This window comes from Patiria miniata, unplaced genomic scaffold (genome assembly GCF_015706575.1).
Source record: "Patiria miniata isolate m_02_andy unplaced genomic scaffold, ASM1570657v1 HiC_scaffold_3, whole genome shotgun sequence".
Classification (NCBI taxonomy): Eukaryota; Metazoa; Echinodermata; class Asteroidea; order Valvatida; family Asterinidae; genus Patiria; species Patiria miniata.
Window position 1 is genome coordinate 23,596,219 of NW_024037069.1, and position 19,092 is coordinate 23,615,310.

The window sequence follows — 19,092 nt, forward strand, 5'->3', positions numbered from 1 at the left end:
ATTTTCTCATTTATAATGAGTTTATTCTAATTCATTTTATGGTTTGATTAAAGCTGTGAAATTTTTCAACTGCAGCGTGGTATGTGGCCGACACCAAAGTTCCTAACACCAACTAATCCTACTTTCTACTTCCATGTGTCACATGAATGTGTGTATCTGTGCTGTACTAACAGACTTTGTTTGTCGCAGACTGACTGGGCTTGGGTCAGAACTTGCTACTGGGCAGTTTTACTAAAGTAGCAGTTATTCTCCATTTCATCTGTTTTGTTCACGTCATTCATTCTGTAATGGACAGTATATACTTACATTTGTACCACTTGACCTGCATCACCGGCAGGTGGTGCAGTGAATTACTTAGTTAAGAAGTGAAACCATATCCTTCGTACACTTCACAATCTTGCACAGAAAACCATGACAATTCTTGATAAGTGCATTGCCCGTAACCCTTTTGGTAATACTGTCAATTGGACATTTTCACAAAAGGTGGAGGTTTCCTTTAGTTAGAAAAAAAATGCCATAAATTCTAGTCCTCACACATTCTCACATTTTCACATTTTATAATGCACCAAACAGATCCTTGTCAAAAATGCCAGTCGTTATGGACTGGTTTAACCAGTTGCTGTTTGTTTATTGTGGTTGTCATATTTTCCCCTCGATTGCAGGTGGAACTGGGGATATAAAGCTTGATCGTAAGAAGAGTTTCTTCGGGCGACATCTCGGAGGCTTTGACCGCAAGAGTCACATGCGAGGCACCATCATTGAAGTCAAACAGGACCCCAGCTTTCAGACGCCAACTCACTCCCCAGATAGTAAGAACCACCCTAGTAGACTAGCTAACGAATGGGATGGGAGGGGGTCCAATCCGTCGTATGAGTCATCGGCAGTTAGAGAGGCTCGCTCGACGGGGAACCTGTTTGAAGGGAGTCCCGCGCCAAGACGTCGAGCCCAATCCTCTGAACATCCAAACAATGACAGTCAAGCCTCCTTCCATCCTAGGAACCATCATGGTGAGGTCGGGGTCCGGTTTAATGGGTACCAGGACAGTGAATACAGTGATGGTTACTATGAGGACCGTCACCACCGCACGTTACCCGACAGACGTTATGGCGGTGAACGAGGATCTGCCGAACTCACTCCAGATTCTGGTATCAGTACGACGTCGGATTCAGATCGGCTACGACGAGCGGTATCGGACAGAAAACGTACCCTTGCAAAGCGCCAGTTTTCCCGTCAAGAGGGAGTAGAGGAGGACAGTTACGATCGTCAACACAGCTCGAGTCATGGTCGCGGTCACGGTCAGTACGATGAGTACGATAGCTTTAACGTAGATGAATTAGAAGAAGAGTTATTGTCACAAGCTGCCTACGCACGGTTCGATGAGGAGGACGAACAGGAAAAACTCAAGCAACAGAGACAGAAACAGAAGAGTAAATTTGACAAGGAAGTGACTCTGTTATCGGACATGCCGCCGGGGCATGTACGTACATTTGACGGCAAGTTTCCTTCTCGCTGTAAAATCCGATACCTCCCAAAGTCCAACAGTCGCGACGAGGACTGGGCTGACCCTGATCTAGATGCTGAGGGCGCTCTTGCTATTCAAGCTGGAAAAGTGGTACGTATGCGCATCGTAGATTCAGAAGCTATGCAAAATCAATTCCTTTTTGACGTTTGTTATAGAAACGTCAATTTGTTTTTATTTTATTTCGTTGTGCAATGAAATTTGTTGGAGGGCAGTTGAACCTATGAACTTATTGGTCTACCAAGTGAGTTTAGTTAATGTATCACAGCTATTGTCCCTAGCAAGTAAAATAACAAGTCAATCACAAGTAATAGAGAAGAGCAGAGACAATGGAGTACCTTGGTCGCAGTTTATCTGAACAGCTTGTGACTTGACTTGGGACTGGAGGACTTGTGATGACTTGTAAAGACTTGTGACGACTAGACTACCACTGGGCAATCTCTAAGAGCATCAGTCAGTAGGGTCCGTGAAGTGAATTTTTCTTAGGATCATATTTTGTGCAACTTTCTACTCCACTCAAATGTATGAGAACTATTTGACATCCCTGTTTGGTTAAATTGTATTAAAAAAGTGCCCATCTTTAAGAATATAAACATTTTCCTTGCTTTTCTGGACAACTGAAGGCGCTGTTGCTGTGATGTCATTTCAGGAAGACACTGTTCAGTTTAGGGGGTTTCTGTTCAAATTGTGAACCCAAACATTTGCTCATTGAAAACTTTGTAAGGAAGGGTTGCTCATTGCCTTAATGCCATGTACTGACACAACAACGTATCACCAAAGAAAAGAAAATTTACAACAGCGAAATATCCAAAATTCTGGCAACTTTTAATTTGGTGCTGAAATAACTGTAAACATTGAGGTTTCTGCCTGAAATGACATCACACTTTGCTCATGAATATGGAAATTTTCATTAGCATACAATAAAAAAGGCACCAAAATATCCTTGAAAAATTGCAAAACGAAAATTGAAAATAAGGTTAAATGGGACACAAAGGTGCATTTCCAAGGATTCCATTAGCCCTTACCCTACTAGACCCTCCAACGCATGCCAATTGTGCCTCAAGAAAATCTCCTATGTTTTTTGCATGGCCCTCCAATATCTGCCATGTCATTTCAAGGGTAACTGGACAGGCACTCCAATACATGCCACAGAGAACAATGAGAGTCCTCTGATAACAAAGTGAGTGCCCCCAGCTGGTCAGTATCAGGCACCCTCCAGGGCCTCCAACTCCTGCCAATTGGAGCCTTCACTGCTACATCAAAGTATCCTCCAATAAACTGCAGCTGGAGGGCATTGGCATAACCAACTGACATGCAGTAAACTACCCTCAGAGAGTAAGGGTTAAAAAAAAATACATTGCTTGGCCCCTTTAAACCAGTCTTCGCCATATAGTTTCAACTTGTGGACTATTCTGTTAAAACTATTTTGCTTGGTTGATTGACTGCGTTTTTTCTGCTTTTCATATGATTTTATTGCTTTTAACAGAGCTGGTCTGCGAGTCGAAGCCTTGTCCTTCTGGTGCTAATTCTCAACATTGGTTTCGCCGTACTCTTCACTAATTTATTTCTCCAAATGGAGGAAGAAGAGGACAGCTGGGAAGGCTGGCCTTGACGGAAACAACCGAGCCCTCTGATTGGATGTTGTCAATGGCGACGCCAAGATCGAGAGACGCGATTGGTTGCTGACGAACCAAGCTGGAATCTGGTGGTTATGATTGGATGAAAGCTGAATGACATCATCAGCGTCTGTTCTGTGACTGGACACCACCATCTAGTGTCTTGCATCGTCGTTCATTTTATTTTGAAAAAAAAAAAATTAAAAAAAAGGTTGCTGTGTGAGTTTAAGGAGTTGTAGAATTGTTGGCATCTTGGGATGTGGTCTCAAGATGTCGACAGTTGAGTGTGTGATAAGGGTTTGGTGTAACGTCCATACAAACACCAAAACTATCCACAAATTAAACCAAGTTGGGGTTTACCAAGTACAGTGAGTGCCTAGACATGTAGAGTGTGACCACATTGTAGTGAGGGAACTTGGAATATAATATTTATTAATCCAATGAATTATTCATGAAGGTTCTTCATTCATGAATATTCATCATTCATCAATATTCATAAAGTCGAGGTCTGAGGTGCGTCAAATTGACTAACATATAAATAACGCAGACCTGAACTTGCTCTTAAAGTCCTTCTTAACTTCTGATCGACAGTATGCAATTATTTTGTCTTCTACAGATAATTGTGTGCACTTTGGTCGAGAAAGTTACTGAAAATAATCTTCATCCTGTCAATGATTTTTCAACAAAAGTGCTGAAAAAAAAGTAACAAAAAACTTAGAAGCCCAAAATATGCTTGAACGATTTTACTACTCGGCTGTTATGACATCTTTTCATTGACTTCTCACTCAAAATCTTCACATATTTGCATTAAATTATCTTTGAAAAAAATATTTAGTGAACTTCACTTGGTAGTAAGGTATGTGCCGAATGTGCTACACTTTTTGTTAGGTGCTTGTGTGGAAATGGTATGTTACATTAAATTTCTAATTTCTTTGGCTAGGGGCGATATTTATTTATCTAGTTTTAAGCAAACTTTTGTATAAGTTAAGAGTTATTTTACCTTTTTCTCTGAAATTGTATGTTTTTTTCCGTCCCACATTTCATTGCTAAGCTTTGCAACAGCCAATCACAGCGCAAAATTTTGATGGTTCTTTTTTTGCCAGTATGCTATTTGTCGAAAAATCTTTATTAAATAAAGTTAAACTACCCGGTGTGAATAAAACAAATCCTGCCATTCATTTTATCACAAATTATTTATTTTATTGAAAAATCAACTCATTTTAATTTGTCTAAGTCATTTTTGGCTTTATCTGTATTCATGAGATGTATTTAAATTTGCAATTTCTAAAAGTGCAATGTATGTTCTAGAACAAATGTCAATTACATACTTGTTGTCATAGTTACTTGCCAGCCATCGTTTTGTAGTCTGGTTCCGGATGGAAGACATGGTCATTGCAGAAGTGACTTTTCAGGTAAACGAAAAACACGAACACATTTCTTGTTTTCATCCAGGGAAACTTTTAAACCACATTTTCAGAGAAGGGAATCGAATTGAATAGTATGACCCCAGCTGAATTTGTATGTGACTGATTTAGTGATGATTGTGGGGAAATACTACCCTTTTTGATTAAAACAACCGATTTATCAATCAAAACACAAAAGAAAATCAATCAATCAAAACACAAAAGAAAATCATGAAATGTTCTATTTCAGTTGAAGATGTTTTTCATATTTTGTTTGTATTCTTAGTCGTATTTTAAAGTGGCCAGTGCAATATGTTTTACAATGCACAAATAAGCTTTAAAAATGTTAACATTTGTGTTATATATTAGCTAGGTCTTTGACAACCGGGGTACTTTAATAGAAAAGCCAGATTTCAACCAGTTTTGTGACCTTTGAACTGGCTTACATTGCTAACTACAGGCGTTTTTGAAATCCTGGCATTGTCTCCGGCTGTGGCTTTATCTCTGTCTGGCTTCATGATCATTTAAAAGCAAAAGAATAGAGAAATGTTCTAAACTCTGGCCTCGTATAATTGCAATTTTGGTTTCCCTGATTCAGGCAGAAAATGGACTCATTTTGTTCAGCCAGAGACGTACAAGTCAGGAGCCTCAAATCACCTTATGCTGAAGCCGCAACAAAACCGAGGTTTCGAAATCGCCTACAAGGCCGAGTAAAAAAAAAAAATGGTTTCTCATTCATTCATTCTGAAAAAAATGAAGGAGGCTGGCGCTTCACCCCCCTACTTTTTCCCCCAAGATAGCGGATGGATTCTTCAATTTTCTCGACTCTTTTACTGATATAAAGTTGTGTCTAAAGGAGCCATGACCCTTTCTGCATTGCTAAAATTTTGTTGGGAACAAATAAAAGAGACACTTATATTCACAATATATTTGCAAATTGTATTGCAAATTTATGATTTTTTTTTTAAAGGAGGTGGTCGGGAAAAAGGAAGCGGTGGAGGAGGGGGGAAGAGAGACCGAGAAACTGTTTTATTTTTTTTACCTGGCCTTAATGTAATGAGTGTGTAGGCCTACGGGTTTATTTCGGCTTGGTGTAATGTTTTGCACGGTCAACAGAAGGGTGTGTTTTGAGCATGATGCGAGTGCACATTTGAAGCACAAATTATTCGCTATTACACTCTCTTTAAAATTGTCATCGTTCTCTTCGCCAACATACTAACCACACAAGAATATTGTTAGCTTTAGTAACTTACCTTCACACCTGAAAAGTGTAACAACGTTTCTATGATCCGAGATCACAGGAATCTGAAAAGAGCACCTTATACTAAATAGTTTTATATTACTAATTATTAGAAGTCAGCTTCTTTACTAATACCGAACAAATTTCAGCGCTCTCCATTGAAAAAAATATATCCGGATGCGTTTGAAATTTCGAGATATTGCGGAATCACACAGTGTGGAACCAAAAAAAAAAGTGGAAAGAAATTTGGATTTTTCAACGAGACTAGAATTGCATTAAAACGAATGGAAATCTTTGTTGCAAGGAAAACATGGGAAATAGCACCTAAGCCAGTTGCATGTGCATGTAAATGTCCACACCTTAAGTTTGAGTTGGTTGTCTGTCTCATACTTACATCATATTCTTTCTCGGATGTCATCCAAAGTTGCGAAATTACAAACCTGTTGGATTCACCCATAGTAATACCCACTACTCCACCATATCTTCGTATTTTCATTTACCATTTACCTGAAAAAAAGTCGTGCTACTGCAGTACCAAAAATCCATCCCTTCAGTGTTGTGTTTGTTCATTATTTATTCCATCTTAGCTTTAATTCAAGTCGGTATTTTTATTTGCCAACATTATTCGTCTGTTGCACACAATAATGGTGAAGGATACTTGATTTTTGTTAAGACTTGAATCAAGGCTAAATCCATCCCATTGGATGGTCATTACTAAACTTTCAGCCAATAGGAATGTTTCATAGCGTGACGTAACGTGTTGTGCAGGCTGGTGGTGGTACGCGTGTTTTGTCTCGAGAAAAGCCATTGGAAAGTCCAGGTTCCACACCTGAAGTTATGATTGTCGATTTATTTTGTTTTGCAGTAAACAAAAAGAGGTATATTTTTAATAGAAAGCAAAGCAAGTTGAATTTTTAATGGCTTCACAGAGTTACGTTTCATCCTTGTACCAAACTGTTTTAACCTAGGGTGCAATGAAAATGTATTTCCGACTTATGGTACATAATATTTATTTGGGTGGTTTTATTTTTCAGTAATAAATGAGAAAAATGAAATTCACTCACAAAACGAATATAAAATTTAATTGGTTGATTGGGAAATGCCATTTCTTGGTTAGCACGGTCCTTTGAACGTGGGTCATGACAGTGAGTATATATAATCTAATAAAATCGGCTTTTCAAACAACTTTTTCCAAAAGCATTTTAAAACACAACTCGTACAAAAAAGGTACATGAAAATATCGTATTGTTATTGTATGTGTTGTCTGTCGTTGTTTATAAATAACTGTACATAAAAGTAAGACTATTTATAGCGCATCGGTAAAGCTTTTACACTGATGTATTTATACACCTTGTATTTTATGACGAATTATTTATTATTAAAAAGGGTACCGTACTGGCACACTTCAAACCCGCCACGATGAGTGTTAGAAAAGTAGCTTTAACTTCGCGTTGCTAAACTTTACTTCGTCGACAGGATTGGGCGATGGAGGAAAAACCCAAACTCTACATGTATGTATCAAGTTTAATTTTCAAAAAAACCTGCCCCAATTCTTAAATTGCTTTTTATTTTAAACAACATTGAAATACTTTCTCTTATGTTACAAAGCTGCTTGGCCCTCACATTCTTTGCTTTTTTCCTCATGACAGTTTCATCCTTGTGTCATTATAGACACCAAAACGACCCTTGGAATGTTTTTTTTGGGGGGGGGATGTTTGCAAACAGTGGTGCGTGTCCGCCATTTTAATTGGTGCGTTTCCCAAGATGCATAGCGTTATAGTCAGATACCGTTGTTTGAAATGTAACAATGTTTAAGAGTTCAGATGCTCGCGGAACCAGACTTGAGTAGTTTCAGCCATTATATGTTATTATTATTCTTTTTGCGTGTGCTTTTTTACTGCGATGAAGAATAATTTGAAGACATCTATAAATGATTGTTCAGAGCTCATCCCAAAGTTTACTTTCGTATAAAGAAGGTAACGATTTACTGTTAAATTCGAGCCAAAAGAGAGATTGTACATGTATTTGTACTAAATTAACATTTTTTGTTTGTACAGTTGTCTCAAATGCTATTAGTGGTGTTAATAACATTATGGCTTGAATTTAATCATTGATAACAATAATGCTGGTCATGAATGTGCCTTTCACCAATGAACCAAAAATGTGAAAATTAAAATGGTTGCAAAAATAAGTCAATTTTATTTTCTATCATTGGGGTCGAGGTGTGCAAAGTCACTTACATTGAGGCGTAATCATTGGCTGTATGGTGAACGATAATGAACGACACAGGGGCTCGCTGTGTTTAACAAATTATTTTTACCCCCGACCGCTATGCCAATAAGTGTTTAGGGTTTTTCCTCAACTCTTTGTGAATATATTTGTACACTTCTTTGTAACATTTTGCCACCGTTCATAGCTGTTCCATTAGCTGGTACAAATACAAGTGAGGAATTATTACAGTCGAGTCGCCTGCCCAGGGACATACGCCACAATCTCCTTCCTTTCTACATCCACACTCACGAGCACGTCTAGTCTCCATTTCAAGCCGTTGATTGTAGTAACACAGTAGGCCTACATAATGGAACATTTTGTGTATTAAAGTACCCTTTCTATCCTGGCCTTAATAGTTTGTATGAAAACCACATTTTCGGCGGAAAAACCCTAAATTATTAGGTCTGCCATCGAAATGAAACGGCCCTAACCCGGCCAGTAAAAACCTAAGCGGGCTGTCAATATTTCACACTGCATTTTAATGCGAGATTGTTATAATGAAATAATAATGTTCACATTACATGGATTGTTTACTATAGAGATAACACGCTTCGCTTGTTCGATCATTAAAACTTTTTGTGTCGGATTTCGAATGAAAGAGATTGAATCATTTTCATAATTCATCAGTGTCTCGTCTCCTTTTACTTAAGGCCATTGTTTGATCCGAAATTATCTTTAAAAATTAGGGGGTTTTCTCACTCGTAATAATTCTTGAGTGGGATTGATATGTTGGGCACTCAGGTCTTGAAAGCCTAATTTTCTGGGTATTGTGGTTGTTTGGACAGTTCCAGTTCTCGCTCTCAGATTTCGAAACCACCGGGTACCCAGATACCCGCCTGTGATGATTTTCGGGTATTTGATTTACAAATTACACGTAAGCGCCTAGCCCTATCCATTTCGACCAATGGTGCGTTCGGTAACTGGCGTTGCTATAGGGCTAATGTATTGATGCCTTTGATAAAAAGCAAATAATGCATGAACGTTTATTGAATATCATGTTTGTATAGAGGCTATTGTTTGCAAAGAATTACCAACGCGTGTGATCGATAGCTGGTTTATACGGCCTTGACCGTACGCGTTCATGTGCAACGATTCTCTACATAGACTTAAACTCTTCCTCCATGATTAAAATGTACGTAGATCGTTTGCACTGCCCAATCTTTTGAGGCGTGTGCTTTTGTTGGAAAGAATGTTGCAACCAGACGCCACTTCCGGGGTTGTGTACAAAGTCTAAGGAGAGTCAAGACAAATTTGTAAGTATTTCCTATCAAAATTGGAGATATTTCTCAGTCCCAGATTCATGTCTTATCATCATTTTTTGCCATGACCGACCTTCGTTGAGATGATTTTTGAGGAAAACAGTGGTGTCAGGTTGCGACATTCTTTCCCTTTTGTTCAACAGGGATACGCATGAGCTAGTAGATGTTTTGTGCATTCATTGTTAATGAATTCACATAAAACACACCTCAACGATGGCAGCTGTATGTAATCGCTCTGTACTGTTGGATGGCCGTACAGGAGGGTGGGGGCATAAATATGACATGTTTGCAATTCTATACGAGTTCAATGTCATTTGAAAAGACCGGCCTAGTTTGTAGAACAGCTGTTGATATTCATTAGTTTCATACATCGTCAGATGGGAAATGAATCATAGTACACTCACACATATGGCTGTCTGGTGCCCACGTACAGAAGAAATGACTGGAACCTGCGTGTTTGTGTATCAGTGAGGGGTAGGTTTTTTCATAGAGTAAGGAACCTGCCCTATGGTGTTTTTTTTTTTAATTCCAGTGGTAAAAAGCTTATTTAGAAGTAGGTGTGTTCCCGGATATTGCGCGCATAAGTGACATTATTTTATTCACAATCAACGATGCATCCTTATCGCAATCAACGATGTCCAAATAAATAAAAGCATTTCAAAATATCTTGAAATACATTGAAGAGATATCTTGAAATACATTGAAGAGATATCTTTAAATAATTACAAGATATCTTAAAATCATTTAGAGATATCTTAAAAACATTTAGAGATATTTTGAAAACATTTAGAGATATCTAGAAAACATTTAGATATCTTGGAAACATATTTGAATTGGATTTCAAGATCTCAAAATAACCCTCAAGGGCTTACATAATTAAATTGTCTAAATGTTTTAAAGATATCTTGTAATAATTAGAAATGCTATCTTGAAATAATCAAAAGCTATATCCCGCATTAACTTGAATAAAACCACTTATGTGCGACATACCCAAGGAATATTGTGACATCTCAAAAGTGTGGATCACTGTTTACTTCAGTAGAGCAGTTGCACGAATTGGCGTTTATTAGCCTCAAGTTACCCAAAAGTGAGAGCCGTTGGTAAGTTTGTCATCCGCGGCAAGAACTTCCAGTTATCAGGAGTTTTGAAAGGCAGGTAAGGCCGATTAAAAAGCACAATAAGTAGTTTTTGTGGCGGCCTTTTTGAAAAAAAGGTAAGGAGATTCTTCAATTTTTTTCGAGTAGGCTATTGAGTTTGCTGATAAAAAATTATGTCCAAAGGAGCTACAACCCCTTTTATAAATGTATGAATGTTCAATTATGGTAATTTGATATTGGCCATCCTTCCTATTATTCCTCCGGATGCAGTGAATAATTTTAATGGCTTTGCAGCATCATGTGGGTTTATATTACTATTAGCGTGTATATAGCCGCTACTGAACAAAATGCAGCAACAATTTTGTCTATGATTCGCTGTTTGTAATATCCCGGTAAATGAAATAAATAAATAAATAAACCATAACGCCAAATATAAAGAGCCAAGCACAATTTTGCAGTACGAAACCTTTTTTTTCAGTAGGAACATTTTGGAGAATAATTGTTACCGAGCATTTGCGAGCAAAACTCATTCAGTCTCTCCTGTGGCCTTAATGTGCACCAATGATCATTTCCCCGTTACCGTTTTGTTGCAAGCTGGAGGCCATGATTCTGTGTATAATAATACATGTGCAAAATGACAAAAGGCACATGGAGTGCGCTGCCATGCGTAACTTTGCCATAATACGCGACCGAGGTATCGTACACTATACAATGGGAGACGAAATCCTTGTGGCGTGTATGTACCCGTCATCAGTACTACATGTATTTACACGAAGAGTTGTATGTGCCGGAATAAAACGCAAAAATGCTGCTGTGAAGTCGGTAAGAAAGAGAGTTCTTTGCTTTAATTCTGTGTGTTCTTGACAATATTATGTAGGTGGAGAGCTCCACCAGATAAGCTACCATACATGCCATAAGACAGTAGGACGTATATAATTGTAATTTATTTGCACGGTATTTTTAGTACCAAATGCGAGTACAACCATGCAGGTTTCGTTCGCCGGCTGGCGATGGAAACATCTCAGTGTTCGTCAACAGGTTTCATTCAGTACCCATGCAGTAGGCCTACTGCAAACTGAATCAACAGAAAGTATCCTGATGCTACTTTGGTTTGGTGGTTGTGATCTGCGAATAGTATATGCTTTTGGGGTAGTCGTGAAAATGCACAAGAAGTATATTCTAGCAAAATCAGAAATTTAGTCCGAAGTATACTGGTCGTGTTTTTAATGACTAGCTGACCACCATGATCGAGTGCATGGAGAAAGTATGGCGTCAGATAGCCCCATAAATGTGGCCTATACTGCCTCCGTAAACATAGGCCACACATCCACATGTACAAAAAACGTGTCGACTTTGCCAAATTCTGATTTTCACATTTAGGCTTACTTTGTAGATTTTTTTTTGCTTTAGAAGCATTCTCACCCTCTTTATAGGCTAATCAGGAAGTGCTGCCTTTTTCAGATGTTTATTTTTTGTGAAATTTCATGTTGAAATTTTGATACGCAAACGTGTGCAAATGTATCTGGAAATTTCACGAAAAATGGACATCTGAAAAAGGCAGCACTTTCTGATTAGCCTATATAGAGGGTGAAAATGCTTCTAAAGCAAAAAAACCGTAAAAAGTAAGCCTAAATGTGGATGTGTGGCCTATGTTTACGGAGGCAGTCCAGTAAATAGGCCACATTTATGGGGCTAGGCGTCAGACTACCGCATTCAACACCAACGAACCATTCACGTTGAGGAAAACAGAATTAGTTGATAACCTTTTACAGTAATAACACTCTCTTTTTTCTTCAAAATTTGACAAAACTTGAAGATTTCGACTGAAATAAAAAATTTCTAAAATAACCGTACAGTGCTGTTTTTGACCGAGTACAACTGAGTGGGCCTAATTCGATGGATTCAGTGGCGTAACTAGGGCGAAACTTCCAGGGGTACTCGGCGGATGCACAGTACTTGTTCAAGGGGGCACTAAAGGCAAGTTTTATATATTTCTGTTCAATTCAAGATTTGTACATGTTGGGCACCGTCCGGGTGCCATAGACATTCTTGTGGGGGCCCTGCCCCCCCCCCCCCCCCCCCCCCTAGGTACGCCACTGGGTGGATTGAAAGTGAGTATGTCTTCTTGTTTCAGATTTAACGCAACTACCGGCCCTTCACAAGCCTATAACAACCCAGGACTGGAAATGCCTATGTCACCCTCACCAGAGGGGACGCCCCTTCTCAAAGATGGCGTCAAAGGCAGACCTACTTGGGTCTCCATTGCGCTCTTCCTCGTCCTCCAAATTCTGGTCTTCATTGCCGATGAAACTGTCATGGCAACGCTGGGAGTCCAGTTTGCGCGCTCTGCGTTTGCCCGCCAGCGCAATTTCACCCTCCCTGTGGGAGGCAACGGGTGCGCGACTAGCAACGTGAGCCAGGAACTGAACGAAATCCAGTCAGAAACAGCTCTGTTTTCGACCTACCAAAGCTTCCTGACTGACCTGATTCCGGTTTTGACCGGTCTTCCTCTCGTGGCTGCCTCTGATTTCACCGGCCGCCGGCCCATATTAATCCTAAGATGTCTGGGTCCGCTAATCATGGCCCTTGGTTTCCTGGTGGTATCTTTCTTCGACCTCTCCGTTTACTACGCTCTCATTGGCTGTGCGGTGTTCGGCATCTCGGGCGGATTTGTTCTTCTGCATTCAGTCAGCATGCTGTATGTGACAGAAATAGTTTCTCCCAAACAAAGGGGCGTGGCAATAACAACAATCTACGGTATTCAGTACACGGTCGTGTATGTAGCCCCGCTGATCTTGAACAGTCTGCTGGGTGCTTTGGGTTCGTTCACCATCGTCTACCTGATCGTCACCTGCTTCGCACTGCTGGCTCTCCTCTGGATGTTACCGCCGAACATCATCCGTGAATCGGTGAAGAAACAACCGGTACATCCCGTCGATCTCATGAAGGGGATCACTCGAAGTGTCCGGGATCTATTCGTGGAAGCTACGGGAGGTCGCCGGTGGAGACTTATAGTCATTTTGGCCTGTTATGCCGTGGTCAGCTTCAACTTGCATGGGTTTCAGAACACGGTCACTCTCTACGGTCTAGGAGAGCCTTTCTGTTGGACGCCTACATTGGTCGGAGTGTTTGCATTCATATACGGAGGACCAAATGCAATATGTGAGTATTCTAATTTCAAACTCTTATCATCATTAAGAGAAGACCTAGGCCTGAATTGTTATATCAAATTAACGATGCATTTGAGTGAATCTGGGGTATTTTCCGATTTCGTTGGTATAGATATTGATATCACGTGATTCGAAACTTAATTAATCCAATATGCTTGTTTGTGTCCATGTGACCTTTGTCTTCAATTATCTGCAGATACATGTAATTCTTAATATGTGATTGCTGTTAGACCATTTCATTAAGTCCCGCTCACTGGTCACGTGGGTAACATCACATGCGCCTCTCCAATGACCCTGCGTGCTCCCACTGCACGCGTCAAGCCAGGTTCATACTTCATGCGAAAGCGAAAGCGAACGCGAATCTGTGACGTCATGGCAAGTATTCGCGCTGCAAATTCGCAAAAGTTGAACACATTTCAACTCGGGCGAATTTCGCAGCGAATGTTTCATGACGTCAAATTCGCTTCGCGTTCGCATTAGCATGAAGTATGAACCGGGCTTATGATGTCGGACTTCATGTCGTATAGTAATTGTGGTTGCTTAAAGCCCGGTTCATGCGAATGCGAAGCGAATTTGACGTCATGAAACGTTCGCTGCGACATTCGCCTGAGTTGAAATGTGTTCAACTTTTGCGAATTCGCAGCGCGAATACTTGCCATGACGTCACAGATTCGCGTTCGCTTTCGCTTTCGCATGAAGTATGAACCGGGCTAAATCCGGTTCGTTAGTGTGACGTCATCTCAATTCAACCATGCATACTTCACACGGTGTACCATTATGGAACCGGAAGTTAACGCACCTCGAGCGTTTATCCAATGGGCGCTAGTAATCAGTGGTGCGCGCGCGCGTATGGCGTCTCTTACGACAATGATTGGTCACAGCATTAAGGGGCGGGGCTTATAACGGACCGGTCGAGTTGTTTAATTATATTAGAGCATAGGGTAAATTGAAATGTTGACTAATCTGGGTTTTTTTCTCTCTCCCAAGTGGCCCCCATCATTGTTTGGTTCATGGAACTATTTGTTTCCGACTACTGGGTGATATATTTGAGTATCCTGTGCGGAATAGCGGAGTATCTACTTACGGCTGTGGCCGAGACTAATGCTATGCTGATATACGGAGGTAAGCGATGCGAAAGGGTGCAAATGTGTGCTTATAAAGGTATTCGGTGAGTCTTTTCAGGAAAGTAGTTTACTCGTTCAAAAGTATAGTTATGAAGACAGTTACTGCTGGCGTCGGATTAATACTCTACGGGTCGTTTATCCATGTAGGCCTATCAGGAAATGGCAAGAACCAAACATGTTAATACCAAAAAGTTTTCGGCCATTGTTTTTGGCCTTACGTTTTCATATCCTGTCCTTACCGAACTTCTTACGATAATTTTGCTTTACCAAAACTTTTGTTAGGCATATATATTTTACAGTTTTGTTTTTTGGGCCATGTACCAAAATGGTAATTATAGTTTTAGCGTAATAAAGCAGTTTTTCGGCTCAATGCATTGGCATTTAACGGTAACTTTCATGTACAAATCTTAAACTTCAATTTTGGTGTCGTTTATATATATTTTTAACTACCAAACCTAAAATTTTGTTGTGATACCAAAAACCTGCTAGTTCCTACCGAACAAAATAGCTTAAGCACCGGGTTATATTTCGATGTTCTGAATTTAAGATATTAAGATTCGTGACAAGAAAAATATCATTTAGATCCGCTTAGTTTTTGGTTGTCATTTTTTGTCAGAGTAATCATGATCTGTGTGGTTTTTGTTTCAGCCTCCTTTGCTGGTATTTTCTTTGGTATTTCTCAACCGGTGTATATCGCTCTACTTACGAGGCTCGTGGCTACGAAGAGTCACGGTAAGTAAAACATGAATTAAAGGCACGTAGGATTTGCAATTACCCGGAAACGGATATACATGTACCTACCGATTTAATTGAGAAAATCCTTGCTCAAAGTGAGCAGAGGATTTGTAACAGATACCCTGTGCAATTATTCCACCTGAAATGGTATCATTCGGAAGACAACAACCATTGAAAGTGGTTAAAGGAAGTGTACCGGCGGGCACTTTTTACGTGCGCAAACGGAATCCAGTTACGATATACCCGAAAAATTATTGTGTGTATGTACACTGCAAAAACTGTAGTGTTAATTTAACACCATTTGGTATCTATATAGGACAACACCAGTAAAATTTAACACCAGATGGTCCTATATAGATACCAATGGTGTAAATTTAACACTGCACTTTTTGCAGTGTACGTTTTCTCTGTTTTCCCAAAATGTATACATCCACTGAGCTGAAAATTGAACAAGTTAGTTTTAATGAATGCACTCTTCTAAATATAATGTGCAATTTTGTTTCGTCTAACTGCACCAAAAACAAATGATCTCTATGTACCTTTAAGAAGTAAAAGACAAACCACAACAGCATTTCTAAAAAAAAAACAAATGCAAAACTTGAGTTCTTTAATATTCGCGAAAAGAACAGCTTCATAAGATGCAATCTTGATTTGCGATTGACAATCGGGCTAGGGTTTATTGTCATTTCTGACGGACTATAAAGATAAGATTTTCCTGATCGTAACAAAATGCGGTATGTGTACTATTCACGGAATGAAGTTAGACCAGAGATTTTTGAAATCACTTCGTCGTTTATTCTTGACGATGTTATACCGAAAACAAAATGATTCGTCATGGAAGTGGATGTTTTGTCGTAGGTTTTGTTTTACACAGAAGGGGTCTGCAAATTGATGTTTGTCTATACGTTTATGTAACAATGATGTAGGTCTACCTAGCATAATTCAAGACGGCCCTACCTTGAACATTCTACCACGCGTGGCTTGTACAACAGATGTGCCTGTTCTATAAGCTCAATATAATTTGATTCTTCCGTTAATAGGGGCATTATTTTCAGTGCATACACTGGTCTTCGCCCTGACATCGGCCTCTTCGCTGATCGTTCAGAGCTACGTCTACTCCCTGGCCGTACGGTCCGGCCACGCTGTCGTCATGTTTTACGTCATGATGGTACTCAGCGGAAGTGTAATCATACCAACGATGTAAGTTCCATAAATTTTCTGAATTTTATTTTTATATTGGTGGGTTCCAAATATTTGTGATCAAAGATACTTATAAAGTAGTGTAGTTTATAGATACTTGATAAGGCAGAAGACAGTTAAATTCCAATGTTTTAGATGAAATGTGCAAAAGAGGATGAAATGTATTTTTAGATACCTCAAAACCATTAAGATGGCTCAAAATCTTATCAAGATCAGATTTTCAGAAAAACTTTGAGTCTTTTTTTAATTGTTATTATATAACCTTTCAGCGTTGTTAATTTCCCCCTTTTAAACTAATTTTGCTTTTTCTCACATATAGTGCATTCAACTTTTGATACACATTCAACTTTTGATACACCTTTTAACAAATCCGATGCGATCTTCTGGAATTGTTGAAATCGTTATTCAATTTACTTCAAATGCTATTTTTAAAAAACGAAAACGTCAATTTTAATGCCTGTGGAAAATACAGTTTAAGAGCAGGCACAAATTGTGGATTGAAGAATGTGTGTCGAAATTTTGGGCATAGGCCTTCAAATCGCAACTGTGAAGATTTGTTATGATTTTTTTTCTTCCATATCTTGATGTATTGAACTCAATGTGACATTTCGTGTATTTTTTTTTCATTTCAACCTCTTTCCCATTTATACAGAGTGGTGCACGTTGCGGAGCCCAAAGAGGGTTTTCACCCTGATGCTGCGATAGCTGAAAACGACCAAAGCCGAGACGATGCACAAACTCCGGGTAGCAAAGAAGACAATTTCAATTTAGTTGAATCTTCTGCAGATGACAAGAAATTAGACTGAAATATCCAAGTTTTTTTCTTTTTACGGTGAACAATCATTGGTATTCGATACTTTGGCTACCAAAAAAAAAAATCTTTTGGCTTTTCTAAACCTCTACAGAGAACCATCTGCAATAAATATGCTGTTGATATTTTACCAAACACCGACAATTTTTTAATAAACACTTGTCTTGACAATAAAATAACAGTTTTATTTCTGTTCCTTAGTCTTACCAATCCCAGTTTGAACTATTCCTTGACACAGAATGACTATTTCTAAGAGTCCAGATCACAGCAATATTTCCTCAAATATGTTTACTTTAATATCCAATAGGAAATTGGTTTTATAAATTTTCTTGGATTATGAAACAAAATTTGGTTGTTGCTATTTTCATTTGTAATTTACTGCACTAAAGTAAAGACAACCTACCAGTGTACAGTACTATTTGATGACTTAAAGGCTTACAGGAGAAAATTCAAGAAAAACATTTGGGGAAAAAGGGTATTTTAACAGTATGACTTGATACATATTAATACATTTATTGCTTGTATTTAAAATAGACATATATTATTCATTTATGTATAAGTTTCACTTATAACCTAATTAACAAGTATATTTTTAAACTGATTTAAATAACCTTCTCTACTCCTTAAAACTATTTTGGCAAGAAAACCTACAAATAAAAAAAAATCTACATTTCGTACAGTCTACTGGAAACCACAGTAAATCCATTCAAATATCTTAATATTGGTGTTTTCTTTGGAAACATAATTTATGAGAACAATAACTTCCTGATCTAAAAAGAAACACCTCTCCCCTACCCCCAATTCTACAACACAAGTAAAAAAAAAAAAGATTAATACACCTTACATCTACTAAATGTTTTTTCCCCACTTCCAGCTCTAAATGAAACTTCGGAAATTTAATTCAAATGAATAATTTAATTGTTTTCTACCCTGTGAACAGTAAGTGCAAATATATACATACAGAGCTGCATGCACATAGGATCATTTGCTTTTCATGCATTTTGTTCTTTTCCAATAATAATAATAATACCGCTAAAAATCCCCAAAAGAATGTTCAAAACCTAACCTGTTGAAGTTTCAGCTCGGTGGATATTACACTTTTGGAGAAAACTGTGAAAAATCACGCACAACCTTTCGATTACGAAACACGATTTTGTCAAAAGCACTCTTCATTTCCAAAATTCAGTCAATTGACTGATCATTTGATTTATAATTTGATTTATTTCACCCCGACACAAAAAATTCCATCTTATAATAGTTTATGCGGTACCCACTGCTATGTACATCAGATTCGAACCAGCCAACTGATCCTGTTAGCTCGGTGGTCGAGTGGTAAGACATCTGCACTAGAAAGCAGGAGGTTGTGGGTTCGAGTCCCACCCGAGTGATTTTTTTCCAACTTTCACTCGGGAAGTAACGCACTTGAGTATACAGTGTTTAAAAATGTCGGTGAAGGGCAAAACCTAATTTGATTTATATCACCCCGACGCCAAAAAAATGTTGAATCACCCACATTTATTGATTTCTTCTAAATGAGAGTAGGCCAGACACACTAATTTCAAGGGGTATTACGTACATGTGTAGGTTACTTTTTGGATAAATGCAAATGATCCTATATGCCATTAAATTAATAATACTATTGCTAGA

At 38.7% G+C, this 19,092-nt stretch overlaps 2 protein-coding genes across 7 annotated transcripts in view; both read left to right on the top strand.

Annotated features, from left to right (window-relative positions):
• The window catches only part of LOC119737383 (junctophilin-1-like), a 52,214-nt gene extending 43,546 nt beyond the window's left edge, over positions 1-8,668 (top strand). For all 3 annotated transcript variants that reach the window (XM_038211705.1, XM_038211706.1, XM_038211707.1), the window contains 2 exons: positions 663-1,612; positions 3,006-8,668. In XM_038211705.1, the coding sequence (XP_038067633.1) occupies positions 663-1,612; positions 3,006-3,131 (1,076 nt within the window). In that variant the 3' untranslated portion in view covers positions 3,132-8,668. The remainder of the gene's footprint in view (positions 1-662; positions 1,613-3,005) is intronic.
• A 350-nt stretch (positions 8,669-9,018) lies between these two features.
• Positions 9,019-18,248, top strand: LOC119738227 (solute carrier family 46 member 3-like). 4 transcript variants are annotated; one of them, XM_038213014.1, is made up of 7 exons: positions 11,101-11,227; positions 12,262-12,382; positions 12,540-13,567; positions 14,563-14,697; positions 15,348-15,431; positions 16,475-16,634; positions 17,287-18,248. In XM_038213014.1, exons 3-7 carry the CDS (start codon positions 12,592-12,594, stop codon positions 17,438-17,440), a joined length of 1,509 nt encoding a protein of 502 aa, XP_038068942.1. In that variant the 5' UTR covers positions 11,101-11,227; positions 12,262-12,382; positions 12,540-12,591; the 3' UTR covers positions 17,441-18,248. The 4 variants fall into 4 exon arrangements, with proteins under 4 accessions (XP_038068940.1, XP_038068943.1, XP_038068941.1 ...); XM_038213012.1 differs by lacking the exons at positions 11,101-11,227; positions 12,262-12,382 and adding an exon at positions 9,019-9,181; XM_038213015.1 differs by lacking the exons at positions 11,101-11,227; positions 12,262-12,382 and adding an exon at positions 9,721-9,782.
• The last annotated feature ends 844 nt before the right edge of the window (positions 18,249-19,092 follow it).